The 19,875-nt window shown below is 49.8% G+C and overlaps 1 protein-coding gene across 8 annotated transcripts in view; it reads left to right on the forward strand.

The window, feature by feature from the left end:
* The window catches only part of SRGAP3 (SLIT-ROBO Rho GTPase activating protein 3), a 333,106-nt gene that overhangs the window by 196,387 nt on the left and 116,844 nt on the right, over positions 1-19,875 (forward strand). For all 8 annotated transcript variants that reach the window (XM_070046600.1, XM_070046601.1, XM_060307410.1 and 5 more), the window contains one exon: positions 19,209-19,371. In XM_070046600.1, coding sequence (XP_069902701.1) covers positions 19,309-19,371 — 63 coding nt within the window. In that variant the 5' untranslated portion in view covers positions 19,209-19,308. The remainder of the gene's footprint in view (positions 1-19,208; positions 19,372-19,875) is intronic.

A 19,875-nucleotide genomic window follows, 5' to 3' on the forward strand; every position in this document is an offset into this window, starting at 1 on the left:
ACTGCTGTGGCCTCTCCCATTGTGGAGCACAGGCTCCAGACGCGCAGGCTCAGCGGCCATGGCTCATGGGCCCAGCCGCTCCGCGGCATGTGGGAAATTCCCGGACCGGGGCATGAACCCGTGTCCCCTGCATTGGCAGGCAGACTCTCAACCACTGCGTCACCAGGGAAACCCTTAAATATTTTAAAATGTACAGGAGTGTGGCATTAAGTACATTCACACTGTTGTGCAACCATCACCCCCATCCTTCCCCAGAACCCTTGCTTCATCTTACAAGTGTGAAACTCTGCACCCTGTAAATAATGCCCCATTTCCCTCTCCCCCCGCCCTGGCACCCACCATTCTACTGTCTATCTCTATGAGTCTGACTGCTCTACGGACCTCATATTAGTGGAATCATACAGTATTTGTCCTTTTGTGACTGGCTTATTCCACTTCGCCTAATGTCCGCAAGGTATACCCATGTTGTCACATGTGTCAGAATGTCCTTCCTTTTTAAGGCTGAATGATACTCCATTGTGTGTATAGACCACCCTTTGTTTAGTTGCGTCCACCTTGCTCTCTCTGTCTTTTGCATTCTGCTCCGGCCAGGGAGTGCTGTTCCTTTAAGCTCCCCTCAACATCTCCCTAAATCGGTGCCTCAGCATTTGAACACTCACTATTGTGCCTTCTTCCCTTGACATTTGGGGAGAAGAAATTGCTTTATTAAAGGGCAAAAATGTATTACACTTTTGCAAATACCATGCATGTTTTTCCACCCAATCTCATCTATTCAAACTTTCACTGCAGGAGGATGCTTCTGTTAATAACTTCCTCCCAGGCACTATCTGGGCCCTTTCATACATAATCTTGTTTTTCTGATATATTTTTTGGAGAAAGGGTGTGCTTTTTTAAATGATAAAAGTAAAATACTCGTTGTATACCATTTAGAAAATGTAGAAAAGTAGAAGAAAAAAAAAATCACTTGCAGTCCCATGACTCAGAAGCTCACATTTTGTGCCTTTTCTTGCCTGCCTTTTGATAATAAAAACAACAGCGATGATTTATTGAGCACATTAACTGAGTACTTACTCTGAGCTGGATGGGTATTACTACCCCATCTTAGAGATGAGGACAGCGAAGCTCTGACTGAGTGGCTTGTACAAACATGTCTGTGGGCCAATTATTGGAAAGTGACAGATTTGAACCTTTGCTCTCATTCTGCCTCCTTGGCCTGAGATAAGAAAGGGCCTGCGTGTGGTCTGAGAACAGCCATGGACTCTGAACACTCCCCTAAAACCACAGACACACTGCAGAAACCCACGTCTCTGGCTGCGCTGTCATGGGAGCCATCCAGGCTGTGTGATCCGGCTGGAGCTCAGCTCCTGCCCCTCTCCTTCCTCTTGGTTTGAAATCAGCTCTCTTCCCGTTCTCGGTGTGAACATGGTGGAGAGGAGGGAGGCGGGGCACTGGGGGAGCATGGGCGGGCATCCCCTCTTCCCTTGCATTGCCTGTAATGAGCTCAGTCAGCCCCTCATGGCTTCATTAACCGAGGCCACCAGACAGAACAGGAGCCCCAGCTGGCAGTCCGGCCAAGCAGGCCGCTGGACACGCTCTGAAAATGTCTAATTAGGGTGTGGCCCTGGCCAGTGCAGCTGCTGCAGGCCCTCTGCATGAGGCTAATGCTTTGGCATTGCCCCCGATGGCTTTTGGAAGCAGGAGTCTCCAGGGGATGCCTGGACTTGCCCTTTGACCCCAGGGCCAACCAGCCTGACCTCTGGCTGCTTCTTCTTTGGAGCTCAGTGCACAGGGTCTGTGCTGTGCTCTGTCCTGGCTGTCCAGAGAAGCCTTGTCCTGCTGTCTTGTAGATCCTTTATTAAGAGGGTCCACCTATCTGCCAGGTACCCTCTCAGGGTATGGGTCTGGTCATTTTATTCCTACTACACTGGGCCCCCTCGGGGCAGAGGTGGGGCCTTTGTGAGTGAGCAGGAGGAAGGGAGGAAGAAAGGGAGGGAGGGGATTTACTTGGTCTATGAAGTTCACTATGGCTGAGAGATTTGGTTCAGAGAGGGAATTAATTTGCCCGAGATCTCACAGCAAATCAGTGGCAAAACTGGGATGGGCACTGCCTTAGTCCACTTGGGCTTCTATAACAAAGTACCACGGACCGGTGGCTTGTAAACAGACATGTTTTTCCTCACACTTCCGGAGGCTGGAAGCCTGAGATCAGGGTGCCAACGTGGTGAGGTTCCGGTGAACGCCCTCCTGTGGCTTGTGGACACCTGATTCTCCTTGTGTCCTCCCACAGGGAGAGGAACAGAGAGAGGAAGCAAGCTCTAGAGACTCTTACAAGGGCACTAATCCCATCATGAGGGCTCCCTTCCTCTCGCCCTTATCTATTCCTAATTTCCTGCCAAAGGCCCCATGTCCCAACAACATCACATTGGGAGTAGGGTGTCAACATATGACTTCTGGGGCAACACAAACATTCAGTCCATAACAGGAACTCACATCTCTTGACTCCAAGTCCATTGCTCCTCCTTTTTCTCCATGGGCTCCGTCTCTCTACGGCTCCAGCTGCTCCCTCTCCACCTGGGCAGCTGAAAAATTTACAGCTGCCCAGGAGGTACCCAGGAGGAGTCTGGGCTAGACTAACCCAGACTGAGTTCCATGTGGCACCTGATTCAAAGAAAGGCTCAGCTGGTGGCCCTGACAGTTTACCTGGGGCAGATTGAACATTCAGAGAAAAACATTATCACGTGTGTCTTTTCTACCGTCACATATTTCTATTCTAACACTTTTTACAAAGCACTCTGACGTCTTTGCTCTCTTACAATCCTGATGATAACCCAGGGATGCAGAGAGGGAGCCAGTGGTTTTATCTCAAGCCAACTGAGTGCCAGGCAAGCTGAGTGGGATTTTACAAAGGACACATCGTGAGCTGTTGAGTGAGAAAACCCAGGGCTCCTGGCTTCCAGCTCAGGCATCTCTCTCCGAAAAGCCATGTGGGCCATCATATTTGAAATGTGTATATTGAGGACCTCTTATTTTCTTAGACCGTGCTTCATGATGAAGACACAGGTTAATGAGACACTGCCCCTCCTCTCCCTCTCTCTCTCTCTCTCTCTCTCTCTCTCTCTCTCTCTCTCGCACGTGGCGTGGGGGATGTCCTCCATAGGTGGTGTGCTTGGGGCAGGCACCCAGTCCCTGAGGCCCTGTTCTTTGAACCCTGCCACCTGCTTGTTCTTTAGGCCTCAGCGTTTAGATGTCACTTCCTCTGCAAAGCTTCCTTGAGTCTGACCTGGTGCCTTCCTGTGTGTGCCCACAATATTCTGCACTTGTTGATTCGCTTATTCAGTAGGTATTTATCGAGCACCTACCACGTGCCTGGCCCTGGCTTACAGTGGCAAGCAAGACAGACTTGGTTCCTGCTGTGGTGGAATTTACCACCTAGTGGAGGAGAGAGATGCAAATCAAACATAGAAAACAAATAAACGAATCCAATGATTGCTGGGATGGAACAATTGCTAGGGTCTGGGTTGGAGGGTCTAAGACAGCTTCCCCCACGTTCCCTGGCACTTTGGTGAAGACAGCTGTAAGGCTGGGCTCAGCTGGGCTGCCTCCCTCTCCACATGGGGCCAGGGCCTCACTTCAGTCGTGGGAGCTCAGGGCACCGAGGTGGCAGGAGGGCAATCCGCAGTCTTCTTGGACCCCACCTCCAGCCCCTGCTGAGATTCTCTTGATCAGAGTGGTCTCAGCTCTAGCTCAAGGGAGGGAAAATAAAGCCTTCCTCTCACTGGAGGACTGTCAAAGGATTCGCAGCCCTCTTGAATCCTCCGCACTGAGCTAAAACGGCAGCCAGGGAAGGCTTCTGGAGGAAGTGGCATTTAAGCAGAGACCCGAGGGGTGAGAAGGAGCAGCCGTGGGGACAGTGTGAGGGGAAGAGAGACCAATGGGGCTGGAACTGGTGGTGAGGAGAGCCATAGCCATCCTCAGTAGGAGTAGCATGATCTGATTTCCATTTTTGAAAGATCACCCTGGATTGGAGGGGACAAGAGTGGAGCTGAGCAGACTAGCAGGGTGATGGGAGTATAGCTCTCCAGGCAGGGGTGACGAGGGCCTGGGTGATAGCAGAGCTGACAGAGAGTGGACAGGTGCTGGGAAATCTGTCAGAGGCAGAATTGAGGAAAAGAGAAGAATCTGTTATGGACTTGAGATGAAGGGACTTGAGAAGGGCCTAAGGCAAAAGCTGCCACCCTGTGTTGTAGTCACCTTTTTTCCTTGTCTGTCCCTCTTTTGACGACTGGGCTGCCAGCTCTGAGATGGAAGAGGGGGTGGCTGTTGACTTGGGGTCCCTAGCACCTGGCACCAGGTTTGGCATATGGTTGGTCCTCACTGAATGTTTGTTGAATGAATGAATGAAGGTCAGGTGGTAATTAATGTGACTCTGGGCTGGGGGTGGTTGGGGGCAGGGAAGGGGACATTTGTGGCTGCAGTAGGAGCTTGGGGAGGCCATCTGGGTGAAGGCAAAGGTACCACCAGTTGTGGTACCTGGCACAGGCACAGGGTTGCTGAGAGGACAGTCCTTCATTGGGGAGTTGGGAACGCAGAAGTTGAGCTCTAGTTTAGAGTGTGGTCTTGACCAGCAGCTTCAGCGTCCCCATCCCGGGGGAACTTGTCAGAAGAGCAAAGGCTCTGGCCTCCCCTCAGACCCACTGAATGAGAAACTCTGGGGGGTGGGGGTGGGCAGCAATTTGTATTTTAACAAGCCCTCCAGGGGATTCTGATGGCCATTCACTGCTGAAGAGTTGCCCAGGATGATGACTTTCTAGGTGATAAATTGTTTACAATTCACTTTCAGGTTGTGCTGGCTTTCCAGACCCCTCCTCTCCCCCAGCATAAAATTCATGATCCACTGCCCTTTTGCAGCCGGGCCAGATGCGCTGGCCTTTTCCTTTTTGAGGCTGGGAGCCTGTCCTGAGCAGGAATGTGCTGGGGAGGGCGGCACACGGGGACCTTAAGACCTGCCTCTGGGGGTAGAGGGGTGTCCTGCGAACAAATTTGGTAGGTCTAGGCAGCCAGAGGTTTCCTGGAACTAAGATTTCTTCTTCCTCCAGAGAAGTGTTTTCTGAAACTCCAACACCTTGAGCTGTCCAGCTGTGGAGGCTGGTGGTGGGGCGTGCGGGAGAAGGCAAAGAGAGCGAGAATGAGTGGAGGTGGGAAAGACTGCCACTCTGTGCCTCCCCTTAGAGATTCCCCATGAAAGGCTCTGAGAGGTTTTACAATAAATAAGCCTGTTGACTTCTTTCTGAAGGCTGTTTGACCACAGGATTCTCCCTCTCTCAGGATGTTTATTAATTTTTTACCAAACAAGCGCTCCTTGGGACCCAGTTTAAAAAGCTCTGTTGAGACAAACTCTGGATTCCCCTCTGGAATGTTCACGCTACATGCAAATAGTGTGGGAGGTGACACAGCCCCCTTCTTAGAATTCTGACTCCCTCCGTTTTTGACACCCCTGACCTTCCGGGGATATACCTGCTAAAAATGCTCCCTCCAGAAGTCTAAGTGTTGGTTGCTGCTATTTGGACAGCTGTGAAAAAAAAACAACAGGGAATTCTATTCAAACATGTTTAAACTGTGGAAAGTCAGAGTGTGGAAGGAGCTGGGAGGTGCTTGGCCAGTCAGTGAATAATGCTTAATATTCTCTGCACAGGAGGTTTGGAGCATCTCTTAGCTTCACGGAGCAGTTGAGAGGGAGGATTCAGTGAGCAGCTAAGTTGATTGCCAAGAAAATGCTTCTTTGGGGGGATAAAACATCACAGACTTTTTGTTTCCACAGATGTAGCATTTCCCTAAAAAGATGCTATAATTTAGACTTAGCCTTCCAGGTGAATCCTAAGGATAGAAGCACTTTTCTAGTGAGTAAAATGTGCAAAGGATTCATAATGAAAAGGTTTGCTCAGACCGAGGTGGGGATAATGGGGGAGGTCCTCCAGGTGGCGAATCGCATTTCCATTCATAGCTGCTGCTGTTACTATGGCTACCATCGCACCAGTGATGGCTTTCCAGTAATGCTGTCCAGAGCTGGTATTCTCCTAGGACAGGTTGCCAGCCGACTCTTTCCTGGTGGCTCTGTGTCTGTGCTGTGTAGGTTGTTTAATCTTTCAAATTCCCCCCATATCCATATTACCATACGCCCGGTGCCCTATAGATGTTTGACATGGATCGTGTCATTTAACCTTCATGGTAAACGTTGTGACCTTTGAGGCAGGTACTATCTCTGTCTTTCTAGTTGAAAACATTGAGGTTTTGTGAAATTAAGTAATTTGTCCAGAGGGACACAGCTAGAACAGGTAACTGGCAGAACTAGGATTTTTTTTAATATTTTAATTTTATTGGAGTATAGTTGATTTACAATGTTGTTTTAATTTCAGGTGTACAGCAAAGTGATTCAGTTATACATATACATATATTCATTCTTTTTTAGATTATTTTCTCATATAGGTTGTCACAGAATGTTGGGTAGAGTTCCCTGTGCTATACAGTAGGTCCTTGTTGGTTCTCTATCTTATATATAGTAGTGTGTGTGCGTTCATCCCAAGCTCCTGATGCAACTAACCCTCCCCCCGACGTTTCCCCTTTGGTAACCATAAGTTTGTTTTCGATGTCTGTAAGTCTGCTTCTGTTTTGTAAAAGAGTTCATTTGTATCTTTTTTTAAAAAATTAGATTCCACATATGGGTGATATCATATGATGTTTGTCTTTCTCTGTCTGACTTACTTCACTTACTGTGATAATCTAGGATTCTAATCTTGGTTTAACTGGCTCCAAAGTGCAAAATTTCTTCTAGCTGCATGCCTCTCGGTGTGTCCCCTCACCTCTCTGGGCTGGTTTCGTGTTCCCGGAGAGTCAGCCATCAGACCACATCCTCCTCGTGTGGGCGTCAGAGGGCTCCTTCTGCTGGTCAGCTCATGCTCGTCTCCCCAGGGCCAGCTCAGGGCTCACCTCCTCTGCGAAGTCCCTGCTGCAGGTCCCAGGTTCGCAGTCACTGCTCCTCCCCTGGCCTGCCATGGTGATCTGTATGTCACTCTCCTGGGGCTCGGGTCAGATTATCAAGGAATGATCCAATTCATACGTCTCGTTCTCCCACCTCAGTCTGCCAGCTGCTTGACGGCAAGGCGCCATTTCTAGTCCCTCTGTCTCTCTGACATACAATAGAAGCTCTATCAAAGTTTTTTGAATGAATCACTGAAAAGACCAAGATACTACTGAATACTTTCTTCAAATACTTGAAGGAAATAGACTTGTGGGGATGCTGAAGGAGAGAAGTGAGGTCCAAGGATAGCATTTTCAGAAAAGCAGACTTTAACTTAACCTTGAGAACGTTCCAGTAGCCAGAGCTGTCCAGCAAGAAAAGGGCTGCCTTGGGAGGTGTGAGTGCCCAATCCATGGAGGTGTGTACACAACACAGTTGGGTGTTTTAGGGGCACATTGTGAAGGCTTGTCAGACCGGATCAGTGTTCCTCAGAATGAGGGAGGGATCATCGATAGCATGTGTGCCATAAATAGTGACTGATCTTTTCAGTTCTCTTTCAGTCTTTGTGGTTATAGTTTGGTTCTAGTGTGTTGCTAACACCTCTCTAACCCTCCATTTAACAAACAGACAGCAGATCTTGGGTATCAGCCTCTGCCTAGGATTCAGTGATACTGTTTGGGAACTTACTTTTTTCCAGTAACCTTCTATTTAGGGCAAGTAAAGCTGGTTTTTAAATTTTTATTTTAACTAAGACTAGGGAGAGTCCTTTTTGTAAATAAATCCATTTAAGTAAAAAGAGACACTCGACAGGGAGGTATGAAGTATGGTGGTGTGCAGGATGGCAGAAATCCTGAAGCCAACATGAGATACCCCAAGGGCCCCTGCCAGCTCCTCCTGGAAAGTGCACATCTTTCATCTCCACCCTCTTCATCCCCCACCTTTGTTTTCATTGCTGGGAGGGATTTTAAGGCAGGAGGGTCAGCCCCTTGAGTGGTCTTTGCAATGGCTACAGCCCCTTATCCTCCTTCCAGTTTTTCCTTCTGGGGCCTCTCCAGATCCTACACCCAGTTTCCTGGAATCCTCAGAGACTGTAATCAGCAACTTCCAAAGTATTAATATTAAGCAGGACGTGATTTATTTATGTTTGGATATGCTTGATACACATAGATATGTGTATATCATTTGAATTTTATTCTAAAAATGAAAATAGAAGTTGTAATAAAGATAAAATAGATGTTGTTGTAATTAGCAAGCAGTGATATGCAGGGGTTTAGTTTTGACTCAGTTCCATTAGGCAAAGAGGACAATAATGATCTTCCAAGATTATACAGCACCTTACACTTTGCAGAGTGCCTTCCTAGCCTTTAGCTGCTTAAATCCTCCCAAGAGTCCTGGTGGGCTGAGGGAGTCAGGGAAGGTGTCATCATCCCCATCTGACAGGCAGAGGACCTGAAGGCCAGACAGGGTGGGCCTGGCTTAGGATCCCCGCTGGCTGGTGAAAGAACTGACCGGAGGAACTGTGGGTCAGCGCCCTTCCTCTGCCGGGTGCTGCACGTACCACGTGATGCACCCATTTTGCAGGTGGATAAACCAAGGCAAAAGTTCTCACAGGGAAAGAGAAGATGAGGTTGGCCAGACGTTGCCTAATGAGGCAGGAATTTTTGTTCCAGTACCAAGAATACATTCAGCGAGTCAAAAGGGAGCTCAGGAGTGCTGCTGAACCAGACCCAGTGTGCCATCACTTTGAGGTGTGAGGAGTGATCCTCAGGGTGGAGGGGGCGTCTCCGGACCATTGGCACTGGGCCTTGAAGTACACATAAGGGTTTACTGGTGGAGAAGGTAGTAATGGGAGGAGGAAAACCAACATTTATAGCAAACCTACCATGGGCTGTATGGTCACATACACCAGTCAATGGATTTTCCCAATAGCCAAGTGAGGTGCTGGTGGCAATAATAGTGATGCCAGTAATAATGATTATTACTATTATCAGGCACTGGGTTTGATGCTGAGAGTGTCTTATGAATTACCTCATTTAATCCTTAAAGCACCACTGTGAGGTAGGCGTTATCAACCCTGTTTTACAGATAAAGAAAGAAAAGGTTTGACTAGCTTCCCAGTTCACCCAGCTGGTGAGGAGCAGAACTGGTATTTGAACCCCAGCCTGTGACTCCATAGCACCCAGCATGGGTAAGCAGAACCTGCTTCGGGCAGGTGACCCAGTGGATGTAGTTCTTCCCTTATGGAATGACTGTCTCAGGGCTGGTGTCAGCCAACAGCAGCTTCTAAGTCAGCAGATCTCAGCTTCATGAAGGGGCTGCCCTGCCCTGAAGCCTCACATCCACTGTTTGCCACCCGGTGACTCCCAGGCAAAGCCCCAAATTCTCCCCCCTCACCTGGACAGCTGCTGTGCCTCCCACCTGGCCTTCCCGCCCAGCGATCATATCACTGGACCATTCAAAACCTTCATTCAGCCTTGACCTTCGAAGTCCTTCGTGGCTCCTCCCTTCCTGCCACCTTTTCACCATGCCCTGCATCACTGCTGCCCGAGCCCAAAAGAACTTCTTTCAGCCCCGGAACATCCATGTCTTGTCTGACCTCACAGCTTCACACTCAGCCTTCCGTCTGCCTGCAGGATATGTCTGTCTTTGTGTTTCCCATCCAGCAAACTCTTACGTGTGCTTCAAGCCCACTGCAAATGTTTCTGTGATAACCCATCCACCCTGAGGCAGAATGAGCCGCTCCCTCCCCCACTCCTCTGAGATCCCCTTCCTCACACAGCATAATATAGGAAACGTCTGTTACTCTCCCCTGCTCAGCATCCCTCCCTTCTTCTTTTGATAACAAGACCTAGATTTTCCTCTGGGGAATCATCCCTGAACAATGGTGAGCCTGTGACCAGCATTGTATCCTCTTGGCCACAGAGCTTTAATCTAGCGACCTGCAATCCAGGATTTTTGGTGGAACAGGTCAGGAAAAGCCCTCTTTTTACGGGGATTATTAGCAGTCAGGGTACTTTTGGTTTGAAGAGGGCCTGCCTGAGAGTGAAGCCAGTACAGAGAGAGGAAAGCAGAGCCAAATGATAGAGACCAGGTCCCGCTGACATCCTTTGAGCCCCTGGATGCAGCCATGCCTGCGGGCAACAACCTCCTATTCCTTTACATTTTTTTAATTAAAATTTTTGATCCTGAAAATTTTTCTTCCTCCCATTACTACCATTTTTGTTTAAGCCAGTCTGAAGTAAGTTTTTCCTTCACTTCAACTAAAGGTGTTCTGACCAATGGCCATAAGACTTCTCGGTTTGCCTTAAGTTCAACTACTAGATCGTGAGCCTTCTCAAGGCTCATCCAGTCATCTTTTTAATCCCCTGGGACTGGACGGTGCCTATTAGCACATGGCAGATACTCAAAGGATATTAGAAGAGTGAGTGAATGAGTGAATGAATTAGAGTCTGCCAAGGGCTCTGGAGGGATACAGGGAAATATGAGAGGTGGTTCCTGCCTTCAAGGGGCTTATAGAATAAGTGATGACACAAGCCCACATGTGTGGAGGGCAACTGACGAGTGAGTTAAGCGAGAAGATAAAAAATGTCATCTGGAAGTAACTATACGAGAAGATTGAAATGAGTGGTTCAGACAGAACATTCTGTGGATCTCAGGTGATCCCTGGAGGAAAGGCCTTTGAAGTAGATTTTGCTGCGTGGAGTGAAGAGGGGAAGGCATTCCGAGCGAGTGAATGCACAGATGCGAGGTGGAGATGCATGTGACCCAGGAAGAGTCCTTCCCAGGTTTCAGCAGCCTCACTTTCTTGTCTTTGAAGCTAGATACATAAAAGTGTAGAAAATAGCCATTCACTGTTTCCATTTTTGTGCTTCTTGTTAGGCTTTTCAAATAAATAAGTTGGGGAATTGGGAAAAAAATCCTTTGTCAGGTCACATGTATACATTTGGTTTTGAAATATATGGTTGCTCTTGTCACAGAGGTCTGAAAGGCCCTCACTGGCCACTCCGTCCCTCACGCATCCATTTGCTGGCTGAGGCAGTAAAGCCTCAGACAGGTCGAGCCGCAAGCCCAAGAACACACAGCCAATTAGCAGCAGAGCCATGCTCCCCAACTCCCAGTACAATAGACTCAGAAGCCTTGGGGGGCAAAAGATAGGTAAATGAAGAAACCCATTCCTGGCGCAGAGCTTCACCCACTGCCTGGAGCAGAAAGGGGGATGAGGGAGAGGGCTGGGCAGGCAGCAGATTGGGCCTTAAATGGGCTTTAAATGCTGGCGGAGGAGGTTAGACTTTATCCTCTGTGTCGTAGGTCCATTTGCTCCTCTGATGGACCACAGGAAAGATGCCCAAGTGACCATGTAAACTCTCCTCAGACTCCTGATCCACTTGGGGTAGTAGCCTACTAGGGGTTGAATTTTGTCCTCCAAAAATTCACATGTTGAAATCCTAAACCCCCAGTACCTCAGAGTGTGACCTTGTTTGGAAATAGGGTCTTTACAGAGGTAATCAAGTAAAGATGAGGTCATTAGAGTGGGCCCTAATCCAACATGACTGGTGTCCCTATAATATAAAAAAAGGGGAATTTGGACATAGACACACATCCAGGGAAAACATCACGTGAACATGAAGGCAGAGATTGGGGTGATGTGTCTACATGCCACGGATCACCAAAGATGGCTGGAATACCAAAGATGGCCAGCATACCGCCAGAAGCTGAGGGGGGGCACGGAACAGAGTCTCTCTCACAGCCCTTAGAAGGAACCAACCCTGCTGACACCATGATCTCAGACTTCCAGCCTCCAAAACTGAGAGGCAATACATTTCTGCTCTTGAAGTGACCCATCTGTGGTGCTCTGTTACTGAAGACTGGTGTCCAGCAGTACACAGCCCAGATGCTCATTCTGTCCCTCAAGGCCCTGGTCTATGCTGCCTCTGTGGCCTTGTCTCCACCCCTTGGACATCCGCTCTGCCCTCGGGAAGGCGCCCATGCACGCAGAGCCTTCATATCGACTGCTGGGGATGCTCTCCCTTATCCCTAGGCCACTGTACAACCTATGCATTTTTTTGGTCCCACCTCATCCTTCTGGGCACTTTTCACCTATCAGCTGACTGTGTGCCCAGACCTGCCTGACACCAGAGAAACAGTGGTGAAGAGGACAGATGTAAGCTGGAAAGGGGTCAAAGACAGAAACAAAAAGTAAATGAACAGGACGGATGTCAGGCGTGGTAGTGCTGTAATAACGATAAAATGGGGTGGTGTACTAGAGATCCAGGAGCCGCTGGGGGGCAGGGAAGGCCTCAATCAGGAGAAACATCTCAGCTAACGTCTCAGTGACAAGAAGGACCACCTCCATCTTCCCTGGGTGAGGTAAACCCCCCCCCCCGCCCCGCTCCGTTATAGACTCAGGAGGCACCATGCATTTCTCTCTCACAGCTCTTATCACCGACGCCATTTCCTATCTACTTACGTGCTTATTTGATTGTCACCTGAGGCCCCTACTGGACCGTAAGCTCCATGAATCAGGGAGCATGACTCACTTTGCTTAGCACTGTCTGGCACAAAACATGGCACCCAGTTAATATTTTCAGAATTAATGATTCATGCTCCCAGCAAGGACAAGGAATTCCAAATCCTGATTGGGGCAACTTAGGTAGCAAGAGGTTAACCATACTTTTTGGGCCCCGGAACTAATTGAGGGAGTGCTTTTCTGAGCTTTGCTGGCAGCTGCCCAAGCAAGCGTAGTGCAAGACCCTGGAATGTCTTGGAAGCGAGTGGGAAGCCAGAGGCAGGGACTCCGCGTCTTGGGGACGGGGTCAGCTGCAGGAGCTCCCCTCCCTCCCGGAGGGACCACCATCCCCGGGCAGTGGATTTGCATTCATCTGCATTTGGATGGGGCTCAACAGGCCTGGAAATGGGTTCTGTTTGCTAAGTGGAATTTTCCGGTGCCCAGCCAGAAGAAGAAGAAGGGAGAAGCTGGCTCACTGCTGATTTCATTTTCCCAACTCACCAGCTTGGCGAGGCCTCGCTCCTCTAGCTGCAGTTGCTTGGATCCTCGTACCCAGCTCCCCTAGCCAAGGAAAGAAAGCTGTGACTCACCAGAAATTTTCGTTGCTGTTTTCTGGCTGTAAAAAGTAAAATACATACACATCTATGTGAAAGTTCTCAATTATACCTTAGCTCAGCAGCTTCCACCTGCTCTGTGGACACAGGGATGCAAGACTGGAAAAGGAGAAAAGCCCTCCAGATGTGCCTTAGAGGACAGAACGCCTGCCCAGGTTCATTTTGGCATCTTCCAGAAGTGTGGCTGCAGCAGGCAAAATGGCTGCTAGCATGGAGAGCTGGATCTCAGGTCAAAGGGGTCCTGTTTTCAAAAGGGACAAGTAACCTCCTGAAAAGAGAAGGCCGGTGTCCAGCTCTGCCATACGTGGCCTGGATGCTTCTTCCTGCGGTCCCGGTACAATCCAGATGGCCCATGGGATGGTGATCAGTGCGCTGGCCGGAGCCCTCGGGACCCCGCACCTGCCCCTCTTCTGCCTTGCTCCCCGGGCTCTAGCCACACTGGCCTTCATTCGGTGCCTTAAATGCACCGAGCTCCCTGCCCCGCAGTGAGCCTTTGCCCATTCTGTTCCCTCTGCCTGGAATCGTTACCCGCAAGCCCACTCTCCTGGCCCCTTTACCTGCCTCCCCATCTCTTCCTTTAGAGCCTAGCTGAAAGGCCCCTTCCTTAGGGACACTTTAGAGACCCCCGAAATACGGCCAGGTCCCCTCGATATGAGTCCTCATGCACGATGCTCTCCTTTCTGGCACTTTCTGTGGCTGTGACTCCATCCACACGTGCTGAACTCTCTGAGGGTTATGTGTCTCCCCCACTGGACTGTAAGCTCCGTGGAGGCAGGAGCTGTGTCTGTTGCGCTCCATGTCATGTCCCAGGGGACTGGTCCATGTGAAATATGCAATAAGAATGTATCGAGTGGGGGAACTGCTGAATGACCCTGGAGCTTTTTTCTGGTGTTTAACACCAAGGTTGACAATATGGTCTAAGTAGGCAGGCCACAGGGGTTAAGAGACCTGCATATAGTCACACAGGCAGTATGGACTTAGGGGTACCCCTCCCCCCCCAAGTCCAGGTGTCTTTCTGTTTCATCGTGTCTTTCTGTCTCACCATGCTGGGCCCCATCTGTGGCCTTCCCTCTTCTTTCTGACGTGGTGAGAGCCAGGTACCATTGTGGCCAAGGCCACAGATGGCAGCTCTCCACAGAGCGGTCAACTCCACCCTGACCCTGGCTGTGGACAGCCCTGTTCACCCCGGTCTTTTAGTTTACAAGTGAGCTGCCCCACACGAGGGGAGCCAGGGCTGGGAGAAGATGGGGAGAGCAGAAGCAGCCTCCCGTGCTGGAGTGGACCCAGAGGATGGATGCTGCTGGTTGCACGGCAGGCCTGGGACAGTGTCTGCAGAGGATGGGCTGGCACATCATCCCCATTGTAGGCCTCTTCCAGCTCACCAGGGCAGGAGGAGCGCAGCCCTGCCCCATCCCTCCAGCTGCAGCCTCGACAGGCCTCCTGAGAATTTGCCTTTTCTGCCACGTGGTGGTCACGTGCATTTGTAAAGAGTTCCAGGTCATTCCATGGTTTCAAATATCATCCAAGTGCTTGTTGCTGGCGTCCACATTTATCTCTCTAGCCCAGATATCGCCTTCTGAGTGTTCCACAAGCCCTTTAGACTCGCCGTCTTCAAATAAAACTCATCGCCTTCCTTCCCTACCCTGCCCCTGTAAATGTTCCTCATCTCCGTAAATGCTACCCCTGCTCTCAGGCACCCAGCCTGAAAGACTTGGAGTCATTCTGAGCATCTTCTTTTCCCTCCCAACCAGTTAGTCTCAGGGTCCAGTCAGTTTGCCACCTAAATGTTTCTTGAATCCCTCAACTTCCCTCTTGGCCCCCTCAAGCCCATCCTCCACGCAGTAGCCAGAGTGAGAGTTTGAAAGTGGAATTTTATCCTTTCACTCCCCTGCTCTAAACCCCTCAGTGGCTCCCCGCCAACCTCAGGATGAAGCTCAAACTCTCTACTGGGACTTAAGGCCCTTAACTATGTGGGCTCTTCCTAATTCTCCAACCTTGTTTTTCACTCTCCCCCCATCACTCCAGGACATGATTCTTGAGTCCCCTTGACTATGTTTGACTCACCAACCTGCTCTCTCTAGGCCTTTGTTCATCATATTTCTCCACCTAGAAAGCTCTCCACTGTCAAACTCCATTCCAGCCTTTAGTTCTCAGTCTAGAAAGTGCTTCCTCCAGGAAGCCATCCATGCTCACCCCTCCACCAGATCTGGGCGAGGGGGCCTCCTCTGCCCCATAGTCTCCTTCCCATCACTACATTTATGAGGCTGTATCATCATCTTCTGCTTCCTTGTGTGTCTCCCTTACCCGAATGCAGCCTTGTGGAGCAGGGTCTTGCCTGCTGTGGTTACTGCTGCATCCCCAGCCCCTCGCCTGCCTGGCACGTACACACGGAGACAGACAATGAATGAATGAAAACCTGAATGAACCAAGGCCTCATCTCCTCAGCAGCCACTCACTTTAGCTTGACAAGTCCTTGGTTGCTTTCGGGTAACTCTCCCCTCCTTGCCTCTGCTCCTTCTGCCGCCCCTGTAATCTCGTCTGCGTCTGTGTTGCCTCCTGCCCACAGCTGCTGATAAGGAAAGCGCCTCCTTTCCACTCTTTCTCCTAACCAGTCTCTCCCTGGCCAGGTGACCTAATTAATGGTCCCCAAGCTGTCCCAGCACTTTTGCACCCTTTCAAGACCTTTTTCCTTTCCCCTGAAACTTACCTTCTGGCTGTGACTTCCATAAATTTTGCACATTTAATTCCCTGATGCTGTTCAATTCTTGCATCCCAGGCTGAGCTCAGCCCCTGAAGTAATTTAGGTAACAGCTCAATTATCTCATCTCTCCTTTCATCTTTGCATTTCCATCGCCACCTAGGAAGCTGTGGAAATGGGATGTAAAGTATTTTCTGCCCAAACCCACTTCTCCCCTTGCAGTTCTTATCTTGGTTCATGTCATCAGCATCCAACCAGTCGCCTGAGATCCAAATCTCAGAATCACCATCCACTTCCCCCTCCCCCACCCCCTCTCTATTTCCAGGAAGTCTCCAAGATTCTCTGCTCTCTTGGTGAGGAGTCTCTTAAATTCACCCTTCTCTGGCCACCACCCAGGCCCTCATCATCTTTCTTTTCCTGGACTAGGGTCACCTCCTGACTGGTCCTCCTGCCTCCAGCCCCACACCTCTGCCCACACCCATCCAGCCCTCCACTCATCCACCTGTTCATCCATCCACCCGTCTATCCACCCAACAAGCCACCCACCCACCAACCCATCCACCCACCCACTCATCTGTCCATCACCCTCCAGTCTGCCCGCAATGATCTTCCTAAGACACACATTGGTTAGATCATACCTCTGCTTAAATAACTTCCATGACTCTCCACTGCCTACAGCAGGCATTCTTAACCCTGGATGCACATTAGAATCTTATAGAGAATGTTTTAAAAATACCAAGGTTCTACCCCCAGAGATTCTGACTTAATTGGTCTTGGGTGGGGCCTGGGTCTTGGTGTTTTTTAAAAGCTTCCCAGGTGATTTTAGTGTGCAACCTGGGTTGAGAACCATATGGCCTAGATGATAAAATCCCAACTCATTAGGCTGGTGTTCGATTCCCCACAATCAAACCTTTCACCTGTCTCCCCATCCGTATGTCCTCCCCTAACACGCTCACAATTCTAGCTCTGCCGAGCTGCTTCTCTATCTTTGTATCCACAGGTCCCTCTGCCTACAATTCCATCTCTCTGCCCCTCTATTTGGAAAACTCGTACCTATTCTTCAAGACCCAGCACAAATGTGACCTTTTCTGTTGGGTTTCTCTTCTACAGCACCTACTACATGTCAGGCACATTGCTGGGCACTGGATATGGTGACTAAGACAGAAACAGTTCCTGCTTTCACAGAACTTCGAGTAGGGTGATGGGTGGGGAGTGGAAACTCCTTAAGGCAGGAATTCTCAAACCTGAGAGTGCATCGCAATCCTCTGGAGGGCTGGTCAAAACACAGGTGCTGGTCCCACCTCCAGGATTTCTTATTAAGTGGTCTGGAGTGGCCCCGACAATTTACATTTCCAACAAATTTCAAAGTGAAGCTGATGCATCTGGGCTGGGGACCACCTCTGAGAACCGCTGGCCTAGAGCGAGGTCCTCCGAGGCACACTCTCCCGGGAGTATCATTTAAGCCAAGACTCAGGAAGAGAGAAGAGCAGGGGCTCACACATTCCAGATGGCACAGCGCGCGTGAAGACCCCAGGCGGGAAGAAGCTGGCAGGAAAGCAAAGGGGCCTGTGTGACGGGGACGTGGAGTGGGCTCCGCGTTTTCTCCAGCTTCTCGCGCAGAACGGGTGCTCTGCATGTTTCTATCCCAGCGCTTCAGCACCTTCCACTGTAATCCTTCTGCCTCAGCCACCTCATTAGGAGCCCCTCCGAGGCAGGTCTGTGTCCACGCTCACCCAGAGCCCACCTGAGACCTGACACGGAATAAATGCTGAGGGATTTGGGCTGGGCTGTTGGATTTCAGTGTTCTGGCCTTTTCTCTAGGCTATAAACAAAGGAGAAACTGCTTCGTTTCTCTTACAGCATAATGTCTCCTCCATTTTCCTTAGAGGTCTCTAACATATCCATCCTCTCTCTCAACCAAATTCCTTTCTCCCAAATTCCGACTACCTGGGCAGATTTTTAAGCCCGTTTGGTGACAGAAAGAAAAGTCAACTGGCCTCTCCTCACCTATCCTTCCCAAGCCCAGGGTTTGGGTGCAGTGAGGGGTGTACGTGCTGTAGCTGCCCAGAGGCCCTCAGGGCTACGCTTCCACTTGGCTTTGGGAGGATGATGTGGTCAAAGCGGAAGTCAGCAGAATTCCCTTCCTCAGAAACACTGATCGTGGGAGGCCGCATTTCCTCAGAGAACCATGGCCAGCCCCCTGGGGGAGCCAGGCAGGCCTGGGGGACTGGACCTTGAGCCAGTCACCCTAGGTGGTGGATGGCCCTCTGCCCCAACATCACCTTCCTGCCTTGGAAAGTGGAGGAAGGGTCTTAGGTCAAGTACACATGCCAGATGCCCCATGTGGCAACGTGGGATTATTGGTTTGATTTTGGTTTCTGATTGTCCTTTACTGTCTTCCTGGACACTATATACACTTTATTGAGACTAACAGAGGGGTCTTTGGTAAAGCACAGAGAAGAGAAATATCCCCCATTTCATTTTTGGAAATATCCCATTTCCCAAGTTTTGGGAAACACTGGTGCATAGATCTGTGGTTCTCAGACTTGCGTGGGAATCAGCAGCTTGGAGGGCTTGTTAAAACCCAGATCACCGGGTCATCTCCAGAGGTTCTGATTCAGCAGGGCTGGAGTGAGGCTCAAGAGCCTGCATTTCTTATAGACCCCAGGCGATGCTGCTGCTGGTCTGGGGACCCCGACACTTTGAGAACCCCTCTTTTAGCATAATGCCCAGCTAGAGGACACTAAGAATGTGTCAGTCCTTGAAGGACAAAGATTTGTCTTGTGTGTACTTCACTCAAAAGCAGATTTCCTTAGGCTCTCTTCCCAAGTATAGAACCTGAAATCCTCCAGGCCCTCAGCTCCATTGAGGGGCAAAGGAATGTGTTTCCAAGAGGCCAAGAGACCAGGACTGACCCTGGAGGAGGACAAAAAGGTTAAGAGCCTGAGGGACCCCCAGGGGTTGGGGGAGGCAAGGAGGGGAAGGAAAGGGTCCACTTTTTGTTCTTTCCCCTGGATATTTCTAGAACTCATACAAGAATTTCAAGCACAACTGGTTTAGTATTTCTTAACTCCAGGGAAGACAGCTTCCTCTCAGAAGGGAGAGATACATGTAGCAAGTGCTACATCCAGTGGGAGAGTAGGACGGGATAGGACTTCTAGTCAAAGACCTGGGTTTTGGCCCCAGCACTGCTCTGTGACCTTGGGAGGGTTGCTTCCTCATGGTCTCTGTTGCCCCAGCTGTTAAATATGTTATAATTAAACGAGTTTGAAAGGGCCCCATGAGGGTCAAAAGAGCCACGGTGGGTGACAACGTAGAACACTGTGTGGCTGGCAGTTTCAGTGGAGCCAACTTGAGCTGTCTTGGTTTCCACAGGAAGGACCAATATCTCCTCTCGCCCGTGAACTGTTGGTATCTAGTCCTGCATCAGACCAGGCGGGAGAGCCGAGACCATGCCACCCTCAACGACATCTTCATGAACAATGTCATCGTTCGCCTCTCCCAAATCAGCGAGGATGTCATCAGACTCTTCAAAAAGGTGGGTACTTGGGCCACCCGAGTTTCTGCCCCAGGCTGGCCTTGGCAAGACAGCCAGCCACGGTGGGGTGTGGTCTGGGGACATGGGACCAGGGGTCAGGCATGTTGAAGGGTGCAGGGTGCTGAGGCCTGGACTTGGCACCGCAGACCCTGAGTTTGAGTCCTGGATGTGGCTGGGGGGCTCAGCCACTTCAGCGACCACCATCACCACAAAAATAAAAACCTTTGCATGGTTAGGTAAGTAGTACACTCATTGTAGGAGATTTGGAAACAGAGATGAGCTCACACTTATATAAAAAATAAAATTCAAAAACAAACAAACACTTAGAAATTAACGTCACCTGAAATGCTGTCACTCAGCCATAATCACTTTGGTTGTCATAGGAACTTCTTTATATGTACATATGTAAATACATTTTCTATGAGTGCTGATTTTATACACTTTCTAGAATATGTATGTACTTTTCCCAAATGAGATCAGACCGCATATACGATTTTACTCTCT

Source organism: Globicephala melas, chromosome 11 (assembly GCF_963455315.2).
Source record: "Globicephala melas chromosome 11, mGloMel1.2, whole genome shotgun sequence".
In the NCBI taxonomy this organism is placed as follows: Eukaryota; Metazoa; Chordata; class Mammalia; order Artiodactyla; family Delphinidae; genus Globicephala; species Globicephala melas.